The sequence below is a fragment of the Anthonomus grandis genome, chromosome 3 (genome assembly GCF_022605725.1).
Source record: "Anthonomus grandis grandis chromosome 3, icAntGran1.3, whole genome shotgun sequence".
NCBI classification, from domain to species: Eukaryota; Metazoa; Arthropoda; class Insecta; order Coleoptera; family Curculionidae; genus Anthonomus; species Anthonomus grandis.
In genome coordinates, this window is record NC_065548.1 from 18141955 (window position 1) to 18166136 (window position 24182).

General features: G+C 31.7%; 3 protein-coding genes across 6 annotated transcripts in view; 2 read left to right on the plus strand and 1 right to left on the minus strand.

The window, feature by feature from the left end:
• LOC126733787 (uncharacterized) overlaps window positions 1–3583 on the plus strand; it is a 57855-nt gene extending 54272 nt beyond the window's left edge. For all 3 annotated transcript variants that reach the window (XM_050437187.1, XM_050437188.1, XM_050437189.1), the window contains one exon: window positions 1797–3583. In XM_050437187.1, the coding sequence (XP_050293144.1) occupies window positions 1797–1918 (122 nt within the window). In that variant the 3' untranslated portion in view covers window positions 1919–3583. The remainder of the gene's footprint in view (window positions 1–1796) is intronic.
• LOC126733786 (nuclear exosome regulator NRDE2) lies at window positions 3460–16218 on the minus strand. Its single transcript, XM_050437186.1, has 14 exons — window positions 15603–16218; window positions 11161–11398; window positions 10866–11082; window positions 10641–10806; window positions 10425–10587; window positions 10285–10372; window positions 10098–10222; window positions 9887–10041; window positions 9662–9825; window positions 8807–9319; window positions 8198–8375; window positions 5433–5638; window positions 3817–4013; window positions 3460–3755 (listed from the first exon to the last, which is right to left on the minus strand). Exons 1-14 carry the CDS (start codon window positions 16037–16039, stop codon window positions 3633–3635), a joined length of 2970 nt encoding a protein of 989 aa, XP_050293143.1. The 5' UTR covers window positions 16040–16218; the 3' UTR covers window positions 3460–3632.
• A 3922-nt stretch (window positions 16219–20140) lies between these two features.
• LOC126734114 (zinc finger Y-chromosomal protein-like) lies at window positions 20141–23273 on the plus strand. Of its 2 annotated transcripts, none has more exons than XM_050437642.1 (6): window positions 20141–20341; window positions 21749–22143; window positions 22209–22331; window positions 22385–22620; window positions 22674–22822; window positions 22875–23273. In XM_050437642.1, exons 1-6 carry the CDS (start codon window positions 20329–20331, stop codon window positions 23090–23092), a joined length of 1134 nt encoding a protein of 377 aa, XP_050293599.1. In that variant the 5' UTR covers window positions 20141–20328; the 3' UTR covers window positions 23093–23273. The 2 variants fall into 2 exon arrangements, with proteins under 2 accessions (XP_050293599.1, XP_050293600.1); XM_050437643.1 differs by lacking the exon at window positions 20141–20341 and adding an exon at window positions 20379–20523.
• The last annotated feature ends 909 nt before the right edge of the window (window positions 23274–24182 follow it).

Consider the following 24182-nt stretch of genomic DNA (forward strand, 5'->3'; position numbering starts at 1 on the left):
TGGAATGGCCGCAACGTTTAAAAATTCTTGTCGATCAAATTTTATAAATTATTATAAATAAAAAAATAAGAAACGATGAAGCGCGCGAGCATCCTAAACCTAGAGCGCCAGGCTGAACCTTTGGATCTGAATTTTTGACCTGTTATTATGAAAAGTACAAAGAATAACATGTTTACTCGCATTTATGTCAATTTTACGATTCACAACACAGATTTTCACCTCAAAGTTGCGGAAAGTTTGTGCGTTGTTAAAAAACGATAATCAATAAAATTAGCTAAATGATTAGATTCGTTAGAAGCGCCAAAAGACTCAAGAGTATTTCTATGTAAAAGTCAACGCGATCTGACGATTGTCAAGGGAACGACGGCAGTTCATATTCACCTAATAATTTTCACGTCTTCGAACTCGAGGTATTTTTTTATGCTTAACACTAGTAAACGGACGACCAATAAATAAAAATATCTCTACTGATCAGCTTTCAGAAAATGCTTTCTTCACAAGGACTAAGAGATCAAATTTTAAGACTGGTAAACAAAAACAAAGATAAAATGTTGTCGTATTACCATAGCGTGCTTTAAATATAATCATTATATTGCCGAAAAATCAAGTTGTAGAAATTGTTCCTTCTGGTTGTAACACTTTTTATGTCAAAGTATTCTACGATGTCCAGTAGATAATATGGACCCTACATTTAAAATTTGAAGTCAATCGGTTGAGAATTTTAGGCGCTAAGGTTATGGCCAAATTTCATGTAGGAATACAAATACGTAACGAAACGTTATTCTATTCTAAAAATGCCTAGTAGTACTTTTTTAATTGCCTATGGAGGTAATCCTAGTTGGGCTCGATTAAAGTCTGTTATAAATAAACTGGCTCATTTCCCAAATGTGACTTTCAAGAACCAAGCAAATTTCGCCAAAAATTAACTTTCAACAGAGATAGTAACGCCTTAAATCTACTACTACTTATAAAGATAGGTCTACCACCTCTTTTTAAAAACTGCTCAACCCACATGCAGTAGGGATTTGCATTCCAAAGACAACATTTACGTTTTACAACGTTTTACGACGGTTTTGCTTGTTTACATGCCCATGAAGAAAAAAAATGAGCTTCATCCGAGGTAAACGTTTGTAAGCCTTTAATTGCTTGGTTTACGATTTGTAACCCTTGAATGGCATCACGTGGTTTTAATTTGTGCACCAATTGATGTTTATAGGGGTGGAGCTATAGATCTTTGCAAAATGCGGTGTAGTGATAATCTAAGCACATTCAATGCACCTACAGGCTCCGAATAGAGAGGTAGGGATCATCAGGAACAGACTGATTCATCTGTTCCATGTTCGCTTCCGGAACATCACCTTGGTCGTCCGGATTTTGTTTTATTTAGTGTTCAACCGGTCTCTTCAACTTGTTCACCCAATTCCGAATGAGAGAAATACTTAGTGCATCATTTAAACGACGTAAATCTCGAACATTGTAGAAATTTCTTCACGTTGCAGAATTACCATTTTCATAAAATTCGCGCATGCACAATGTGAGTCCTGCGAAACGCTTCATAGCAACTTAAATCCCAAGAGCCGGGCTACCGATTGACATATCCGCCGCTCCCATCGGATCCCTTCACACAAAGTGCTAAACAAATATAAAATTTCTTTTGAGACAAAATCACGAGGGCCAGTTCTAAAGATGTTGAAATTTATTAATAGAAACTTCAATATAAAAAAAAAACTTTACTTAAGAAAAAAAATTGAAAATTACTTTTTCCTAAATACCTTAAATATATATTTTTATTTCAGCCTCCGGCCTACAACTATTTATAGCCAAAGACGGTACTGCTTCACTAGGTAGCCACGAAGTAAAATCCCAAATGTCTACCGGGATTCCAATGTTCAAACAAGTGGTAATGGACGATAGGTAGTCTTAAATCTCTAGTAGTATCTGTGAGTTTTAATAGTAAGGCAGCAGCCTAAAATGTTTGTAGGGCATTTGAGGAAGTAGGGACCGATTAATATGATGTTAGTATTATGATTCAAGCAATCAATCAAATTTGAAAATCCCCAGAAGCGCGCCTAATACACTGATATTAAACTAAATTAAGATTTTTTTCCCAATCGGCATCATCATAGAGATCAAACCACAGAGATCTGATAAATGGGGTAATAAACGTGTGCAAAATGTAAGATAAAATAGAAATAACATAAAGAAAAACAATTTACAAAATAAAACAATAATAGCTACCAGACGTTCAACTTTTGTATACTGATAAATTAAATTTTAACATAAATTTATATATAAATTATATATGACTGGAGTATTTATGTCAACTTATTGCGAAATAGAAATTTTACGTTCATCATGCATTTGGTGGTTCATCGCGTTAAAGCCCTACTATTTAATAATTTTTATTTTTAACGTGATGAACAAACTTAGCTCAGATTGCTCGTTTTAAGATATTTTTTACTTTAAAATATACACAACGGCTTTCTAAATATTCAACATATAAAACGTTTCCTTTAAAGACTATTATAATAATTAAACTAATAATCAATGAATAAATTTAAAATAAAATTATTCAAATATAGTAATATCTATATTGTCGCTTTTCGTCAGAAATCGAAAAATTCGCAGACGGCCATCTATCTGTTTGACTAAGGAGAATTAACATTTTATTATCAAGCAATTTTCTTAATTTTCCTGAGGGAAGAGCTTCGGTCGGGGACGCCCTCGCATTAGCCATACTGTCCATCCAAACCCGATCCTACAGTAAAATAATCCATCTTCCAAAAGAAAATGAAGTTAAGAGCGAAATAGCACGAGCACAACGGAAAACACCGACGAAGTTAATGCGACACCACATTTTGTTTTAAACTGCCTTAAACCTAATTTCACTCGACCTTATAATGATCTTTGAATACCTCTTTCCTTAAAAACCCTGGTCAAAAACATTTTATTGTTTGCGATTTTTAGATATGGTGTATTAAAAAGATTGATTTTCAAAAAAATTTGTTATTTAAAACTTTGTCTCTGAAATATCTTTAAAAATAATTTCAATGCCATATTCGTATCGACTTGAAATTGAGAGGTATCCTCAACTATAGTCTTAAATGGAACACCTTCAATTACATTATTATCAAATATCATAAAACCAGTACAAGATAGTATTTATAATATGATCATGAACGAGTTTATGTAGTATTATAAGAAGCATGATATATTGTTGCCAATTATTGTGATATAAACATTATTGTTAAGTATTTTTTATGCTAGGGCAGCTGAACGACTAACCTGGTCTGCATTTATAGTAAAATTGCCCACAAAATCAAACATGTACTTTATTAAGTTTTATTTATAAAATTTGAAAAAGTACAAAATCATAATTATGTTTTTGAGAGTTTTTCTCCCAGTGATTCGTTTTTTATTAATTATATAATACAGACCAGAAAAGAACATCACCGTTCATACAAGACAATATTATTTATTTATAAATTATTTTATTAGTTTAGGAATTTGCGATAATTTATTTAACATATATTATACCAGTTAGGGTGAAAAACGGAAGAAATAATAAAAGTTTTTTGTTTAAGTCCTCGGCGTTTTATTTATCACATAAAACAATGCCTGTTTCTTCAAATTTAGCTTCGTAAAATATCTAACTCCTCTGGTGTAACGTGAAGGCGAAGCTGCTTTTCAATTATTAAATCTTGGATTTGTGCAAGTTCCGCTGGGATATAAATGGCGGCGTCCATATAAAGTGCCTACAAAGCAAGCAAGAAGAAATTTAAAATAATTATTAAATACACACATTTGATAGTTTACCTTTAACCATGGGCATTCTTCCACGGATCTATAGTACACATTTCGGCAGGTTCCTGAGTCAAAGTAAGTATAAACAAACTGTAAAAACAGCCTCCAGACTAAGCCACATCTTCTCGTGCACATTTCGGGTTTTGTAATTTTTTTGTACAATGAGTACATTTTGTTTTTGAAACTTACATTTACATCTAGTTTATTTCCTGAAAAGGTTAATTAACGTAACTGAAGTACATAGCGTTACAAACTTCAATACTATTTGTGTTGAAGCTGGAGGATGAGCGAAAATGTTAAGATTTTTAGCAAGAGGAAACTCGAAATTTAAAATGACGTGCACTTGATGCAAAGAAAGAATTTTGCAAAGTCAAACAAATCCATATAAATAAAATATAAAAATATTCATAATTCCCTAAACGGTGGTTGAAAAGCTTTGGTCTCGAAAATATCACTAGAACTAACAGCATTGAATTTTATATGATTTTATTTCTTTTTTTTAATAATTTATAATTTTTTATATTTATAATATTTTCCGGTGAAATATAATATGCCTTGCTTGTATAAATGGATTACTTTGCGAAACGTTTTCCGTGTATTTCATTTTCATTACTCATGCAATCTGCAAAATTTTAGTTGGGCCGTAAAACGACCTATTAATCATGAAAAATGCAGAATACTGCAGCTCTGTATAACCATATAACCCTGTCGCGTATATAATCTTGATTGGTAACAGACAGCGATAAAATATAAATAATAGTACGTTTTTTCTTTAATTTGGTTTTCCCTAATAATATTTGATATGACGCACTGATTTAGGACTGATAATTTAATATTTTTTTACAAAGATGTTCTAAGAGATGATGAAATAAATATACTATTTGTTTTTTATGATTACAATATGAAGATACATTTCAAAGGGAAAGTTACAACGAATCGTAAAATAAAAAAATAAGGGCAGATTTTTGTGGGATATTTTTTCCATTTAACCTCCGTAATAGCTTGTCTTTCGGAATTTATTTCGATTCGCGTAAAAGTTATATCACATGGGAAGTTTATGTAGATGTTTTACTTTACCTCGAAATCCGGGGATAATAAAAAAAAAATTTTTTTCTTGTTTTTATAGTTTTCTGATTGTCTTCCTCTGAAGAAGCCAATAAGCAAAAAGATGTGTCAGAAAGTACCGACGTAGTAAAATCTTAATATAAAAATACAATTTAGTTGCTTTAAAATTTTAACTTTATTGCGAGATAATCAAGTAAAAAGTTTAATTTTCACCATGAATCTCAGAAATAAAACTGTTAACAGCATTAAAACTTAAAAGCTTATTCCTGAAAGCTACCGATTGCATATACAAGCAAAATGAAACAGTATTTGTTTTTATATAAATAGTACCCTTTCTCCACAGGGTGTTTTACAAGACTTATACTTAACAAAAGAAGGTAAATAAAACATTATAAAGCCGCACATACGTTATTTAATATTTGTTTACCATCACATGCATTATGTAGGTTATACTTATTTAATTTAAATAAAAACGAATATTTATGCGGATTATATGAGACCAGATTCCCGAGGATACATTCGTATGTGGTTTAAAATAATTTGCCATACCAATAAAATCTTACCAGTCACAGTATCACAGATTTCCTCTTCAAGTGCCAATTTTACCAAATCGTTTATAATTATAGTAAAAATCGTTGGTATTGATCTGCCAGTTTTCAACAATAAATTTTGTACTTTCCATGCAGCTATTCCGCTGGTTTTGGATATGCTTTGTTCTTTTGCCAAAATTGCTAATAAATAGAGGTTGTTGGGGAATTTCTCAATAGCCCTAAAAGTTTTATGAATTTAGTTTATACAGGGCTGTTTACAGCTGATAACAAATTGCAGAGCCCTTGGGTTGTTCGAAACCGTAAAAAAAACTTAAATTAGGGCAAAAGTTCCACATTTAGAGAAGTTTTAAAAAAGGTTATAATATATACAGGGTGGTCCATTTAACTTGAGACATCGCAATATCTCGAAAACTAAACATGTATTTAGAAAATGTTTTATGTGAAGTTTGAATGGTTTCCAGGGGGCCATAAAATGACGTCATTGGTTTGATCTTGAATGGACGCCTTAAAGGTCAAATGAAGGTCAACTTCACTTTTTTGCATAGAAACCTCTATTTTTTTAAATAGTATCTGATTTAGCGTTAAAAAATAAGTAATTTCATCTGACACTTTTTTATATGCGACCTCTCCTTTTCAAGATATTAATTCTTGATTCTTTTACGAATTTTTTCCTTGACAATGACATTTGCCCTTGTAGGTAGTATCTGATGATCTATCAAAAGGAGTAAAAGTATCTTATGATAGAATTTTATTAACAACAGAATCGAAAACTTGAAAATATAACGTACAAAGTTTAAATAAAAGAAATTGAAACAAAAAAGTCAGAAAATTATTTCAATAAATGTTCAAAGCGTTGACCTTCCACTTCTATACATTTTTCGACTCGCTTTCTAAACAATCGATGAACAGAGTGCAGCATCTGTGGAGTTATCTGCCCGCAAACCTCCGTGATTCGCAGCTTCATATTTTCGGGAGTCGTTGGTGGATCGCGATATACGATCTCCTTTAAATAACCCCATAGAAAAAAATCTAAGGACGTCAAATCAGGTGACCGTGGCAGCCAGTGGACTGCTCCACCGCGACCTATCCAACGTCCATTGAAGTCACGATCCAACACTTGACGCGCAACGCGTGAATAATGTGCAGGACAACCATCATGCTGGTACCACATATTTAGTCTCACTTCAAAACACACGTCTTCCAAAAATACTGGTAGAATCTCCAGAAAAAAATTAGGGTATTTTTGGCCTGTAAGGACACCATCAGTAAAATAAGGTTCTATGACTTTATCATTGATGATGCCACACCAGACATTCACAGACCATGGCCGCTGATGCTGAATCATTCCCGTGAAGCTCTTGATGTAACGACAAGTGATACGGATGAAACTTGTGGCGTTTCAAAATTCTCAGAACACTTGTTTTGGAGATTCCAGAAGCAGAAGAAATTGATCGTGAGCTGACTCCAGGATTATGGGCAACTGCAGCTAAGACGGCAATTTCATTATTTTGGCTGGTAATGCTTCTCTTTCGTGATCGATTTATCGTTCTCACACTTCCATCTTCTATAAAGTGGTTCACTATACGACAAAATAATGCTTGCGATGGAAGTCGGCGTTGAGGATGTCGCATGGTATACAGTTCAATGGCTCTATTAATATTCCGTTCAGATTCACCATAGATAAGGACCATTTCTACTTTTTCATTTATTGTTAGGCATTCCATAGTCACTCAACAAAATAGTCAAATACTTGATAACTGAACGAATACTGTGAACCAAAATAATCTCTCATTTACTTTATTCATCAGTATTTGTTTACAATCGCCTGAAATACCTGGGATAAACACGTGAGATCTGTTCACTATAGAAAATTTTCGCATCATAACAACTTGCATTGATCATTGATCAACAATGCCTTGTCACAACAATATTGAATAATTGCTGAACCAAAGCTATTCCTGTTTCTAATGTCATTGTCAAGGAAAAAATTCGTAAAAGAATCAAGAATTAATATCTTGAAAAGGAGAGGTCGCATGTAAAAAAGTGTCAGATGGAAGTTGCTTATTTTTTAACGCTAAATCAGATACTATTAAAAAAATAGAGGTTTCTATGCAAAAAAGTGAAGTTGACCTTCATTTGACCTTGAAGACGTCCACTCAATGTCAAACCAATGACGTCATTTTATGGCCCGCTGGAAACCATTCAAACTTCACATAAAACATTTTCTGGATACATGTTTAGTTTTCGAGATATTGCGATGTCTCAAGTTAAATGGACCACCCTGTATATATACATATTTTTTCTGACTTTACCAGTCAACGTTTCCCCTACGTCCCCTACTTGTTAAATTTTAATTTCAATTTTAAATCTAGTGATATATTACAGCATTCATTCGATCACTTGAAAAGTTATTTCTACAAATTGATGGTATTACTGACCTCTTGTTAGATTTAGAATTTGAAATTAAGGTTTAAAAATAAAATTTTTCATAATTTAAAAAACCAAAGTTAATGATGCATCATAATAAATGATAATTAATGATATTATAACAGCAAATAATAAATCATCGATAATTTCTAATAAAATACTCCTAGATGAAGAAAGAAACTTTCTATTAAAGCCATTGATTAAGTTAGTTATGGAATGACTATAAAATAATAATATCAATGCATTTTAATGGAGCTTCTATTACTGATACTATATATTCTTGTATTTTTGTTCCAATTTAACTTATTATGCTAATATTAACATCATAAACAAATTGAGCAGCCAATTACCTGAATAACACTTCGTCCAATATCTTAAACACCCCACTACCAGGGTTTTCCACACAATACTTAAACAAAGTGGTGCAGTAGAATTCATATAGCAGCTCTTTTTGAAATGTTAGGCCATCATGGTTTTCTTCAAGTTTACTTAAAATGTTTTCCAAAAAAGTTCCACAGTGGAGAGGACCTAAAATTGCCAAAAAAAGTCATCATACAAGGTTAAAACAGGAATCCAAGTACATTGAGAAAATCTTTAAAAAAGTAATGCCAAGTCTTTCGCAATTTTCGATTTCCATTTTCTAATGAGCTTTTATTAATTACCTCTCTAAATTCAAAAGTTATTATTTGTTTAATTTCATTTTAGGATACCTAGTAGAACAAGAGTGTAAAACAATAAGAGATCTGACAAACAATAAAATATTCAATAGCCATTACCTAAAATTGTAGGGCAATACTGAAAGGAATTTTAAAGTTTTTAATAATAAATAGTGTTATTTTTTCAAACTATTGATAAGGGAAATTCTGTTATTTAGTAAGTATAAAATATTCCAAAATGACTTATAAAAACTGAAACTTTTATTTAAAGTAATTATAAAAATCTACTTTTTGCACACATACCTTTTAGCCAAAACAAAAACCATCCATGACAAATGACCCAATCAGTAAAAAATTCAGGCAAAAAGTGTCCCACAGGCCTTATATCAGTTAGATTTTGCTCTAATAACTCATTTGTGAAATTCCTAAATTTTGTTTCGGCTTCCATTATCAGGCCATTCGTAAGCGAGTCAAAATCTCTTTGTAACACTAACTTTACCAGTAAAGGTAAAACTGTAGCTTTACAATTAGAATTTTCATACATATTAGCTTCAATAAGACATTTATAAAGCAAACACTGGTTGGCTTGAGCTTCGCTCCAATTTTGCGCCATTAATGATATATTTTTATTCATTCCTAAAGCAGTTTTCAGAACGGTTTGGTAGTTTGCTTGATTGCCCAATGCCTTTTCGATATATGCATATTCTACATATAAAATTTCATTGTTCCTATACTGTTCGCGTTTTAGCAACTCTTTTATATTTGTTTTTATTTTTTTCTTGAAGTGTGGTGGTAATTTAAACCTTCCTTGAGCATCTAAAATAATTTATCTCATAAAAGACTAATTCTAAAATATGCATTGTCTAAATTTGTTAAATAAAAAAATTAAAACATATTTTATTTTAATGATCAATTTACTTTCGTAAAATATGGTTTTAGAAACGCTGTGGTAATGTGTTAAAATGCTAGAAGTACTACAGTAAAAAATGTTAAATAATTTATAAAATAATTAAGAAACTGGCATTAAATGTATTCAGAACATTAAAGTTATTTTAATTCCTGAAAATTAAAAAAATATATTCCAAAAATCTCTTTGCAGTAACAAAAGGTAGACAAATTAAATAATAATTAAATAATTTATTGCATGTTGAAGTTTACCTAATAAAATTAGAAGCCTTTGAAAACGGAACCACCAAACTCTAACTGAGATTTGATCTTTTTCCTTTAGGCAATCCGCACAGGTTTCCATAGTGGCCAGCACAAAACTTAAGTACTCTTCTTGTCCAGGAATTACTTTAAGGTATTGAGGACCTACAGCATATCTATAAAATTTAAAAACCCTAATAACTAAGAACATACATCTTTAAAAAATAAGAATGTTACCTGTTTATATCGTTTAACATAAATTTATTGCTAAGGTCTATGGGATATTGATCAATGAAAATGGGCAATAATGATTCAATAGAATCCAAGCTCCATGGAACATAATCTAAGCCTAAATACTCCATTGTAGAATGTCTGCATGGCAAAAGAGGAATCTTAAAAATAACAAAATCAATTTTTACATGTATGAATAAAAAATTTGAAAACGTACCTTTAGCAAAGTCAGTGTTATAGCTACAAGTTTGAAAATATTTTCTGGGGTTGTTATGGGTTGAATCAATTCTACAACATCCTCACTGAAAACTAATCTTTGGGGATCTTCACAATCACCTTCACCTAAAATATAAATATTAAATTATTGAAAACTTTAGTTTTAAACTTTTTCCATTTCATCTTACCTGCAAATGGCAAATAATGGCATGACTCTCTCAATTTTTCAGTTCTAAGCCAAAGTTCATGGTGTGGCAATTGTGAACCTAAAACTACCTAAAAATTGTAACATTAGCTCAAGACGTTAATAAATAAAGATATTTTTTACCTCTTCTAATTCCAAAAGATCCTTTTCATTAATATATTTCTCTACATTAAATTTGCTTTTATCTGAAAGACTTAAATTCAATTCCAAATAAAGTTTTAAAAGTGTCCATAACTGTTCAAACAACCCAGCTTGTTTTAGGAAAAGTCCACATTGATATAAAATGCTGAAATGAAAAACTTTTTTCTAAAATACTAATTTTTTAAGTTACTTACAAACCTCAGTATACTCTCCTCAAAAATAATTATTTCTGACAATGTAGTTCTTCGTAACTGATGCAGGGTAGATAAACATTTTACATAAAGTCCAAGGACTGCAGGGGCATTGCAGTGGGACATGGAACACTGAGTTGCTTCTATATACCCTTGCCATATAATTATGTTGTCTAAAATGCACCTACATAATAGAAATACAGTTTTCACCAATTTAAAATGAGAAATTTACCTTTTTCTTTATCAACTAATTTTTTTAATTGAGACTGTAACTCATCTGCAGGAAATGCAGTCACTGCAACCTTAAGCCTTTCTCTCAGAAGCTGTTTGCAACCAGGATTAGATAATAATGCTTTCTCCAAAATACATATTTTTCTTTCTGCTAGAACCCTTTGGGCTTTAGCTATACTGCCTTTTCTATAAGATTTTTCAAATTCATATATTGTGTCCTAAAAATAGACAAATAAAAACAGGATTTTAAATTAAAATATAAAAGCATACTATAGTATGCTCTTATGAGTATCTACCTGGAAATCAACATATTTCAACCACATTGGAATATCATTAGGATTCTCAGCTAGATTTTTATTGTAGTGCTCTGTCATCTTGGACAGTTCTTCCTCTTGTGTAAATCCTGTGAAATGCACATCCCTTTTATCAAAACCAGCTTTATCAATGTTTTCTTTTGTTAGTTTTGGTTCATTTGTATCTTCCTCATTTACTTCTTTTTCATCACTTTTTAAGAGCTTTATTGCTTTATAATACCTGTATACATAGTTTATAGTTACAATTATATTATGACATAAATATAGCAAATATTTTATGGTGCAATAATAACATAAAGAAAGAACTTGCAAGTAAATTAAAACATGAAAATTTAACTTTTACTTTTATCGTTTAATATATTCTTATTCTTTTTTAATTTTAATGAATAGATTTAATTTTCGTTTCGGCAGGATTGTATCTGTTTAGAATATCATAGATAAACCTTAGTGATACATGGAAATGAAATTATGGAGCAAATCTGATTAAGGATTTGGATTAAGGTTCTACCTGAGATACCAAGCTTCTTAAAAATATTAATTTTAGAGCTAAATTATTAATTTCTACCATAAATAATAATTTTGGTAAAGATTTACGATTTTAAAAGTAATAGTTGGATGAATTTAATTTATAGTTAGTTCAATTCACTTTTGTAAATACTATTATTGCATTCACACTCTCCCGTTCTATAATCTGTATTCATCACACTAGTAACATATGAATTCAGAAATATTATTACAAAGATTTATTTCAATTTATTTGGTAAAGGTCTTGTTTCTTAACTGATCCTAATCCGATACGACCCAACTATAAAAGAATCAGAAAACGAATTTTCAAGAATTTATATTACTGTAAAAAATTTACTTATTATCGTAAAATGACATATAGAAACGTTGCCTCACATTTTAGTTTCAAAACTAGGCCCGATTTTCCCCTATTCAAATTAATTTTTTCTTCAAATTCAAAAGTGCTTTATTGGTTGAACAGAAATGGTTAAATACAAATTGCGACAAAATTCAGGGGCATGTTCCTTGGACGAAATTAAGCAAAAACGTTACCATGAACATATTTATTTATTTTATTTATTAATGACGGGATACCCCATTACATAAGTTAAGAATATAATAACAGCATTCTACAAGATAACTTAAAGTTATTTTATTTAGTCATTTTTTGGCCAACAGGGAAATCCCATTACAAAAGACAATTATGAGTAATATGGTAACAAAAAAAATACAACTCAACTAACAAACCTAAACAAACTATGCATATAACAAGAGTAAACCCACCCAAAAGCAATTATGAGTAGTAGAATAGAAAGAAAAAACTGACCCAAAGCACCCAAAACACCACCAGCCCACCTAATACTGATCGAATCAAGAATTTTCATGAATTAATTGTAATCAATTGAGAACCAATAATTTATGATGCAGAAGATAATGCTTGCATCACCTTTTTTTTTTAAAGCAGTTGTAGAGCCATTAAAAAGGTCAATGTTCTCACTATTTAGTCTGTTAAACCATGAACAGGCGCGGTATAAAGGAGCATTTCTGCTTAAGTTGGTAGAGGTATTCTCAAGATAAAATTGAACTGGCCTTCTTGTGTGTATAGGAGGTACAAAAAAATTTTATTCACCCAAAAGTTCTGGAGCATCAATTTTATTGCAGCAGAGTTTAAATAGAAAAAGTTGCCTGCTTAGTATGAGTATGATACAATGTTTAAGGCATAAAAAGTTAAATCTCTGAAGAAGCAAGCTATGATCACAGCCTCTTGGGGGGTAAAAACCATCAGCTTTGAAGCTTAAATACCCCAAAAATTTACGTTGTACATACTTAAGCCTATCAATATGTACCTCATACTTAGGGAACCATACCATTGCAGCATAAAGCAATCGAGTTTTTAATGATGCTTTTACAACTTCATCTATGTGTTTACTGCATGCGGGTCTGTTGTCAATTTCCACCCCCAAGTCCATGGTAGAGCTAACTCGTTCAAGAGCAAAATTACTCAGCTTGTAGTTAAAATTAAATTAATTGTGAAGCTTGGAGATTGACATAATTTTGCACTTTTTAATGTTTATAAGAGGCAGTTTATTTATTGAGCACCAGGATGATAAGGTCTCTGTCTTTTTGCAGTTGAACGCAGTGGTTGTTGTTTTCTATAGTGCAAAATAATTTTAGGTCATCTGCAAATAAAAGACAATCAGATGTTAAACTGAATGTTATGTCATTAACAAAAATTGCAAAAATTAAGGGGGAAAGGTTACTCCCTTGAGGAGCACCACTTAGAGCTGGATATGAATTTGACTTATATCCACCAAATTCAACATATTGCGATCGATCATTCAAGTAGGAGGTAAAGACTTTGAGAAGATCATGATGAAATCCCATTTCGATAATCAGACCATGGTCCAATTTGTCAAAAGCCTTCGAAAAATCAGAATAAAAAACATCTAATTGTCTCCTCTTTCCAATAGCCTTGTATGCCTTTTGTAAAAAGCATGTAAGATTATTTACTATAGATCTTCTAGAGAAGAAACCATGCTACTTAATAGATATCTGATTCAAGATGAGCATCATAAGTACTAATCCAAAAACCCAAAACTAATCCTCTGTAGAATAACCAAAACAAATCAAATTACAAAAATATGTAATATATAAGCTGAGATATAAGCTTAAAAGGTTCAACCATTAAAACTAAATAACATATTTGACCAATTGCTTCTTAAATAAATACACTGATAGGCCAAACACTTCAATGTAGCAACTATTTATGAGTTTACAGTAACAATCTATGGGAGAATTTTGATGATAGTACGGCGAACGGAATACGAAAAGACTGAAAAACACCTCTTCTAATCCTAACTCATAAATTTATGCATTAAGTTTATGCACTCCAACAAGCTGGAGCTGCTACAATCTATATAACCATTAATTAGCTTATGTACGAACATGATACCCGACATAGTCTGCCTACATTCCAATATAAACAACTCTCAATTAATGCATAATCATGATCAGCAATAAACAAAAATGCAAAATCTTAAAAATTTGTGCTGAACTCTTTCCACAGTCAAGTTGTGTACTGCCTGATAAGGTGACCAAACCATAGACACCCTTTATTCAATGAAAAATTCTTACCATATTTTAACTGTTCCCCATCAATAGAATAGGAAGTAGTGTGTGTTCTGAGCCCCTTATAAAAGTTAATAAAACAGCACTTAGAGATATTCAGACTAAACATACTATCCCTACACCAATCAGCAAGTCTTCCTGCAAAAGTGTCTGATCCTCTTCACAGCCATATATCCTAATCATCTTAGATTTTACAGGGCGGTAAAGTTGAAAGAAAAAAACTTACTTTTCTCAATAGATTTGATACCTCTGTAGATATTTTTCCAAAAATTGGTATACAGTTTCAAAGCATCCATAGCATTTTTACTATAGACACCATTTAAATTTTTATATTCTCCATTGGTGTTCATTTGGGCTTTGCAGTGATTTTTTTTTTTTTAAAGAAAAGTTTGCCGCAATATTAAAAAAACATCCTGTATACTATAATAAGCCCTACCCAATAGTAAAATCTTAAGTAAGCATCGAAATGTCCTTTAGGAATTCAGTGTTTTCAGATTTGTTGGTAAGTTGTTGAATACTTTTTTGCTTTCATAAGCAAGTGACATTTTTACCAGTGCAGATCTTGGAAGCAGTAGAGGCAGAAGAAAATTGTGCCATGAGTTGTGATGAGTGACAGGACCCATGAGTGCAAACCACTTTTTAAATGAAAAAAGATGTAAGACTTAAGATTTTTAAGTGAATAAAGTGTGGTTTAAAGACTCTGATTTATTCCAGTAATAAAATGATCAGCTTTCTTTTAAATCATAAAAATCATATTCAAAAGTGCCATATTGGCAACACCCCAGAATGGTATTCCATATACTTAGGTCCTAGAATAGAGTGAATTCAGGGATATTACTGCAAAAATTTCCCTCAATTTTTTTTTTTTTTTGGTAAAGGTCTAGTTTACAACAATATTACAAATAAAACATCTCAACTTGACCCAACTATAAAAGCATTAGAAAATTAATTTTTGAGAATTTGTATTACTGTAAACTAGACCCTATTTTTTCCTTTTTGATCTTTTTGTTCTTACTATTTTTATTTGCAGTATGTACTGTTTAGATGTTATCAAATTTTAATTTTGTTTGCTTTGTGACGTTGCTATTGTCTATTTTAATTAGATCTTGAAAGCAATAAAGAAATTATTATTTTCCCATAATTTTAAGTGTGGCTATCAGAAAAATTGCTAAACTACACCTTTACCGTTTATTTTTTGCAATATTATGAAATATTTGCTTTTAGAATCAATTAAATAAATTTAATTAATAATGAAAGATGAACTTTAAAATTTTTAAAAAACCCATAAATACCTTTTAAATTTCTTTTTTTTCTGTCTTGGATGGGTTGACAACCAATATGTGATGTGATATTTGGATACTGCAGGTCTAGAAATTGTGTTTACTTTTAGAAATTCTCTTGTCTGCTCCTTGTCAACCTTATACCCATCCTCATTAAAGTTTTTACTAACTGGTTCATCATCAGGGTCTACCTTAGCTTTTTTGTTTTTATGGCCTTTCTTCTTTTTATGTTTCTTAAGCCTTTTACTCGTTGAAACTGCCTCAGTTGATTCACCCAGTTGCTCTTTTACTGAATCTGAGTCAGAAGTAACTTCTACCACATCTGCCTTACTTACTGTTGGAAGGTTGGGTTTAAAACTAGAATTTTCAAGCCATTCTGGTTTATCACAACTAGCTTGGTGTTCTTGTAGTTTTTGAGCTTCTTCTGCATATGCAGCAAATAGTGCCATGTCCTAAACTTTATAATACCAAATATATACTAATTGATAATCAACTTTGGTTGTTAAAACAACTTCCAAATATATTTGTTTTTTAATGACAAAATTATGGGTTTACTACTATCAAGATCCTAAAGTGAGAGTCTATAATAAGCAGAAATACCTCCAGAATACAACATAATAATATAAACATTAAAAATCTAACCTCAAAAAGTGACAAGTAGTTCAAATAACCAAAATATGGCGACGTTGCCACACTAGCTACGGGTAGAAGCCAACATTTTAATTCATGACGTCAATTGCGGTGGTAAGAAGTGCTGAATATTTAATTTTACCAATTCTCAATTTAATAATGACATTAATTATCCAAGTCCTGAAGGTATCTACCCAGTACTACTTCAGTGATCTTGGAATAGTTAATCCTGCAACTGGTGGAAAATTGGAAATGTTTAAAGGTTCTTTGGCAGTAAGATACACCCCTAAGGCATGAAGAGAAGTCAGAGTTGTGTTTCTTCCTAAACCAGGAAAGTTAGGGTATAAAACTTTCAAAGCTTATCGCCCTGTTAACCTATTATCCTTTTGCTTGAAATCCATGGAAAGGCTGTGCGACAGATATATAAGGTATGAAATCCTGATGTCTAACCCGCTTCATCCCAACCAAAACGCATACATTCCAGGAAGATCAACAGACTCAACCATACACTCATTGATGGAGAGGCGGGTGAAGAGGTCGATGGACCACAAAGAGTCCTCCCTGGGTTTATTTATTGATATCGACGGTGCGTTTGACTAAACAACCTTCAAGCCAGCCGCTAAAAATTAGGATAACACCCTAGACACGTTGATCGGGTGTATTTAAAACATGCTGTCCAAGAGAATTTGAGCAATTGCTTTGCGAACGAAGGCAAATGGCTCTTTAAATTATAGAGAAGATTTAAGTAAAGTGCGCAATATTCTCTGTCCATTAAGCTGAGATGGTGTTATTTACCATAAAGAGAAAAATAGCATCTTTTCTGGCACCCAAATTATCAGGCACCTCACTACGTTATGTATCGGAAGTAAAGTACCTAGATCTGATACTCGATAGCAAACTAAATTGAAACTTTCACATTACAAAAAGAGTACAAAAAGAATTTATCTCAGCAGTGCAGCGCACAATTAAAGACACCTAGAAATCGCTAGAATCTAGGTGTGAAACCCCCAGGATGGTTATGTGGATCTACACGGCTGTCAGTCGGTCTATTAGCGGCCTATTGTCTGGAGCCATAAAGTAGATCAGATCATAATTCGTCGAAAACTAAACCATCTTTAAAGAATGGCTTACCTCAACATAATAGAAGCAATGGGAACCACACCAAGCAGAGCTTTGGAAATCATGCTTCGTCTGACGTCCCTGGACATTTATGTCAAGGAGATCGTCTTACTTACATTGTTGCGCTTCCGCTCTACTGGAATGATCTTAACTGTGGGACAGGCCTGCAACAAACTCGCATCCTATACTAGAGGTTCGAGTTGACTTTGCCTCGCCAATCTTTGCTTTCAACAAGCCCTACAGAATCAACAAAAAAGTCATTCGTACTAGTCGGATGGCGAGTATTACTAATACGTATTCGGACGGTTCCAAAACTAAAACAGGTACGGGCTGTGGTGTATACTCTAAAGACAAGATGCCAAGTGTCTTTTAAACCGAATTATGCGGCTTAATCCTGGCAGATCAAATAATCGGTAGCATAACGTTACTGGTAAAACGGTGATTATCCACAGACTGCAGACATGCAATTATTGTGCTGTCAAGACCACGCCTCCGCGTCGCGTTAAACTAGTAGAACAATGCTATCGCATCCTCATGGAAGCTTTTTCCAAAAACAGAGTGGAAGTCGGCTGGATCAAAAGGCACATCCTCAGCAAGGGTAATCAGGCTGCTGACTTCCTTGCCAAGAGGGGCGCCGCTCTTCAACCAGTAGGATTTAAGAATGACGAATATCAAAGATTAAATAAAATCTCACTCTCACACGCTTTTCAAAAAGCGGTGGGATGATACTCAAAGCTGCAATTTTTCCAAGGAGCTTCTCAGCTACCCGAACAAACTGGAGGCAATCCGCAAATTGTCTCTGACTAAAGGGAAACTACGTCTTATAACAGGCATGGTCACTGTCAATTAGAGGTCGACCTTTTAAAAAGTCTACTATGAAGGGCATGCAACCATGAGGACGAGACAATGTAGCACATCTTTCGCGATTTTGAGCGTAGCATTCTAGGTAATATCCCATACATCCCTTGAAGAGATCAAGGGATCCCTTGGCGACGTTGTCGCTCTAGTTGTTCTCGCTGGGCTGGATAATGAGCTGAGGAAAAAGTCCCCTACTCCTTCAACAGAGGTGCATAATGGGTCTAGTTAGGCTGAAGTGCAGTTGTGCTCGCACCGCCCTCTGCAATTATAGCTACAGATATGGATATATCCAAGTCGATTTTAAACAAGAGTTATTGTGGTTGCAAAAAAAGCTTTTCCTGAGAACAGGACTATTAGCCACAAAAATATGGAGCGTTGCAATTAAAATATTTTATAATTCATATTTTTATGGTTTTCTTCCTAAAACAATTCATTAACAATTTGCCAAATATTTAAAAAAAAGTGTCATTTATTTAGCATTAGCTCTCTTACATTAAATGTAAAAAAAATATTTTTTTAAATATTTCATTTCTACCTACATTTTCTAGAACTTCAGCAGGATGTTGTTTTTTTGCAAAGCCATTTCGATTGTGAACAAGTATCAAGTAATGAATAAGATATCTTTTAATCATTGTTTTTTTCATCATCATTAGCTACGTTTACAACGCGTGTACCAAATATTTAATACTTGGATCAAATGACGTCACGGGGACTATTTTTTTAGTGTAAATGGCAGCGCACTAAAATTTGATACCCGATTTGGATGATTCCCAAACGAGGTAGATTAAATTTATTTTTTTTCGGTGTAAGCACCTAGGACCTATTTTAAAGTACCAAAATGACATTTTATTGGATGTTAGCTTTCGAGGTTTCTATTTGTATACACAAAAATAAAGAAAAGGAAGAGAAGCTTGTTTAAATTTTTTAATTATTTTTAAACAACAATAACACATTTAAAGATTCAGAGATAACGTCATATAATTCTTCGTCTAAACTGATAACCTCCCTTCATCTGATATTTTGGTCCTAGAGATTATCCTGCACTAATTTAACCCTCAAAATTAATCCTTCTAAACAGGGCTGTACTACATAAAAATAGTCTAATCTATAAAAATATCATTTGGTGTTTTCTAGTTATTAATAAATTAAATGTTAGGCACATGTTTACATTTTCCTCTACATATCGAAAACCGCAACGAAACTTTAGCAACTCTGTAAACGCAACATTATTGACAACAAACATGCGCAACCGTTTCCGCGATAGCCATAACAATATAATAGGTATCAATTAAAACGGACAGCCTGTATATTGATTAAGATTGTATTAAGTTATGAATTGATATTTTTTTATAAATACCTAATTTAATACATCAAAAAAATCATAAATCAATGACTACATTAATATACTATTTTATCTAGATTCTATACATTTTTATTCCTTGAAACATTTGTACCCAAGTGGTATATTCACATTACTATTAAACACATTCCTTTGGACATACTGGCAATGTTTATTTTATTCCTTTCTTATTTCTATAGTAGTTATATCATGTTGTAGGACTATGCGCAATAGACCTGATACCATATATTATTCAGGAAATATACCACCACAATTTATACTAATGTTTGAATGTTCAGGATATTTAATGAAGTATCCAATGTTCCCTACCTATCATTAATATTATGATCCAAAAAAATGAATAAAAAATGCAGGTTCACCGTCAAAAAAAATTAATAATGTGATTTAATTTATTTAAACACTCAAATGCGCAATATCTCCTCCATGTAACCGATCGGCTGTCCCTTACGATTCCCTATACTTTGTAACGCCCTATATATTATAATAACAATAAATAGATATTTACAAATTATAATAATAGTGAAATGCAGCATATCAAATACTTCGTATAATGTCCGGAGCGAATTTGGACGAACACTTCAAATGATAAATTCCATTTCTTACTTGAGTGCGAATGCCTTTTTTTTAGCGGGAAAGAAACTGTAAACAAATTATTTTTGACCGATAAAATCTGAGGTTATGTTTGGAGTCATCGCCATATTGTCGCGTTCTGTCAACAAAAAAAAATCGTTTTTTTTTGTGAAAAAGTAAAAAAAAGTGAAAAATTGAAAAATGTCTAATACCGGTAAGTATACGAAATCATTTGCATTTGCATGTTTGATAATTTGTGTTTATAAATAAGTTTTTATATGTTATTACACATATTATCTACTACGGTATTCTAGATTGTCATAATATATTTATACCATGATTAATTGTAGAAGTTTAGGATAATATACAAGGTGTGCGTTAAAGTTCAACGAAGCAGTTAAGTATCACAATTTTTTGTGTAAAAAATATTTTTGGGAAATTTCAGAAATAATATCCGGAAATTAAAAGGAATATTTAAATCTGGTGTAATATACTACCTATGGTGCCAAGAAGAAAAAAAGTTGAAATCTATTTTCCCGAATTCTCCGAAAATATTATTATGAAAGCAAATTACTATACTCTTCAAATGTTCCGAACTTTAACGGAATGTTTGGCATTTGAATAAAAAAAAACTGAACATTCAAATTCCCTCTGGTTGAATAAATAAAAAAATGTGGCGCAGGCTTAAAAAGTTAAAGGCACCAATTTATGACTTAGTATGCACATTTTAATTTTTAACATTGTTTTTACGAAATAATTAGAATGTTCTTAAAGGGGGTTTGAGAATCTTTGCATACCGTTCTCAATATTTTTATAGAAAAACATCTCCTGTAGCTCAAAAACTTGCTTGAATTAGAAGTCAATTTTGTCCAAGAGGTAGATATTGGAACGTTTTTAACTTATTCTTAACTTTTATATTTCATACTAATGTATGAAATATATTAATGAATTTATTAATATATATAGTTTCTAAGCATGGCTTTGAGGGTAAAAACGCGCACCAATGTGATCTTAGGATACGGTTTTGGTTAGACCATTTTCTTGTCATACTTTTACTATCTTGAGAACATCTTAGGAAATAATTGGAATATCATTAAGGGTTTAATCCCAAGAAAGAGCATGTCTTACTCAAATTACTGACACTAATTATTCCCTAAATGTGTAGATATTTCGTTCAGGGAAATTGGCGGAGCATGCACGCTGTTATTGATAGAAGATTTTGATATAGAACAGGCAACCAGGGTAGTAAAGGTTTCAATAAAAAAACTATATGAATATTCAAATCTCATTTCCTGAATGATCTCAGATATTTAATGAATGTTCATGGAATAAATATTGTGCTATAGGGATTGCTAATGCTGCTAGACTTACTAAAAAAATTCATCTTATAATTTTGTTTTTAAGATATTGCCTAGTTTTAAGGTCATTGCGAAAACCAAGTAAAAAACCCGCCAACCTTTCTGATTGGAGAAGTTAAAAATTAATTTTATGTCTTGCGAAATCGAACCAGTTTTAAAATAGTTCTTTTTCTAAATAACGTACTGGTTAACGAAACACGTTAGGATGGGTTATTATAGAAAATATAAAATTTCTCAACTTTGAACTTTTTGATTATTTTTAGATCATACTATGAGATATGAAATACCCATGCATTTAAAACTACCAGTAAAAATTAAAATAGAACCAACCGAAGATAATTTTGATGAAATAAGTACAAAGGTGTCCCTCGAATCCTCCTTTGTTCAGAACAATCCTGAATCAGAACCTCTTAAGATTAAAATTGAACCTGAAGCCTATTTTAAGGAACCAGGAAACCCTGAGCATTTGAAAGCAAAGGTGAAAAGAGAATATGTTAGCGACGAAGAGAGCACTCCGAAGAGTCTCGTTCTTCGTTTTAAACGTGATGAAGATGGAAATTACTCCGTAATACCATTGATTAAACCTGATCCGTTTTTTGAAGAACTTATTGATGATGTTTCTGAAGAAGAAAATAACTGTCCTATCACAATGGAGCAGGTATAGAAACCCAAAAAAAACTTTATGATTTTACTCTGTTGCTTGAAATTATTTTTTTATTTTAGACATATTCCTTTAATACGGCTGAAAATATTTCAAATGGGCATATAAAGAAAATTAATATTATAAAATGTAAATTTTGTTTATATACGCATACAGAAGCTAACGTCAAGAAACATATAAGCAGGGTAAGTCAATATAGTTTAAAAAAGAACAAAAATTTATATATTGTGCTTTTAAGGTACACGGGAATAAAATGATCTCATGTCCATTCTGTACAGAAAAATCTTTTAAAGTAAGAGATTCTTTAGATTCACACCTTCTAAAGAAACACTCAAATCAACAGGATGCATTGGCAATCATAAAAAGGAAAATTTGGGAGTGCCAACTGTGCCTCTATAAAACAATCGTTAGAAGTAATTTTACAAGGCATTTGATAACTCACGAAAACAAACTGAAAAACAAAAATATTAAAACGTAATTTTGTTTTATTCGAATAATTTTCAAAAAAAAAATCTGTCTCTTTCTAGTATGATACAGAAAGACATAAGGAAAGCTGTTGAGGGAAAAGTTCAATACGATTGCCATCACTGTTCCTATGGCACATACGATAAAGGAGCTATAACGAAACACGTGCGTATTCACAAAGGGAAAAACTATATGCCGCATAAGTGTGCAGGTAAATATTATTATAAATGATCTAAAAGTAATCCAGCAACGCATTTTTTCAGCTTGCAGCCTCACTTTTAATGAATTGAAAAGTCTGGATAGTCATATCTTAAAGAGACATTATGACAACAAGGATGTCATGAACTCCATTAGAGATAAGATTATAAAATGCGAGCACTGCAATTATAGAGATATTAGTAAAACAAAACTCTTAAGACATAAGAGCGCGAGACACATAAAAAAAGAAAAACGAGGTCGTAAGGCTAAAAACGAATGGTAAAATGATTCATGTTACATGGAAAATAGAATTATTTTTATTTTTGCTTATTATAATATAATAGAATTATTTTAAGTATGTTATATAATTCACAGTTTTGTTAAAATATAGATAAGCATATATCTACCTAAGGTATGTTAGATTTTAGTTGATTAATTATTATAATTATATTTTTGTTATACTACTTATGTGTATTATTCTCAAATTCGGAACCTAAATATATTTATAAAAAAAAATATACGGAATTACCTAAAAAATATGTATGAGCAGACTTACGGATTTGGCAGTTCCTATACATTCTTTTAGGCTTACCATATTGTAAGGACTTAAAAAGATCGCAAAAGAGTAAAATGATACAAATAAATAAGACAATCTCATGCCTTGGTCAAAAACACCTAAATAGTTTTAAACCTGCCGTATGAAATATTTTCTATTAAATTAAGATTATTATATGTACTAATATTTAGGTTGTTATACGTTCTCTAAAAATATACCCTTAATGAATAATTTCAAAAGCTGTGTCAATGTTCTGTTTCGTGCTTTACAACGAAATGCCTTAACTTATTTCTATCGCCTACCATAGGCCGAAAAAATTAAAATGCTTGAAGTTTTATTTATCCAACTATTCATACCCAACTAAACCTAAAAGAATAAAAGACTGGTACAACTAAAATTTGTTATTTTTTCAATAACTTTTTAGTATGTGAATGGATAATATACAATAATATATAAGTCTTCTTAAAATGAACTAATTAACAAATTTATTAAATAACACTTATGATTTCATAATTCGCAGACGTGTAGCCACTTCACTTTGTATATTTTTCGTGTATCGTTTGTGAGTCTAAACCCCGATTTTTAAATAAACAGTATATAATTGTCACAGTAATATAGAATCACAAAAATGATATTAAAAAAAAAAACTGATTGGCGACCACAGATATTAAACTTAAACCTCAGGGATCATAGCGCTGACGTTGGTAGAAGTTTCTACATATTAACCTCAATGAAATATATACATTATACGCTAAAACTATTTCATATAGTTAAATCCTGGATAAAGTAATGACTGTTATTTACTCAGATGATTTAT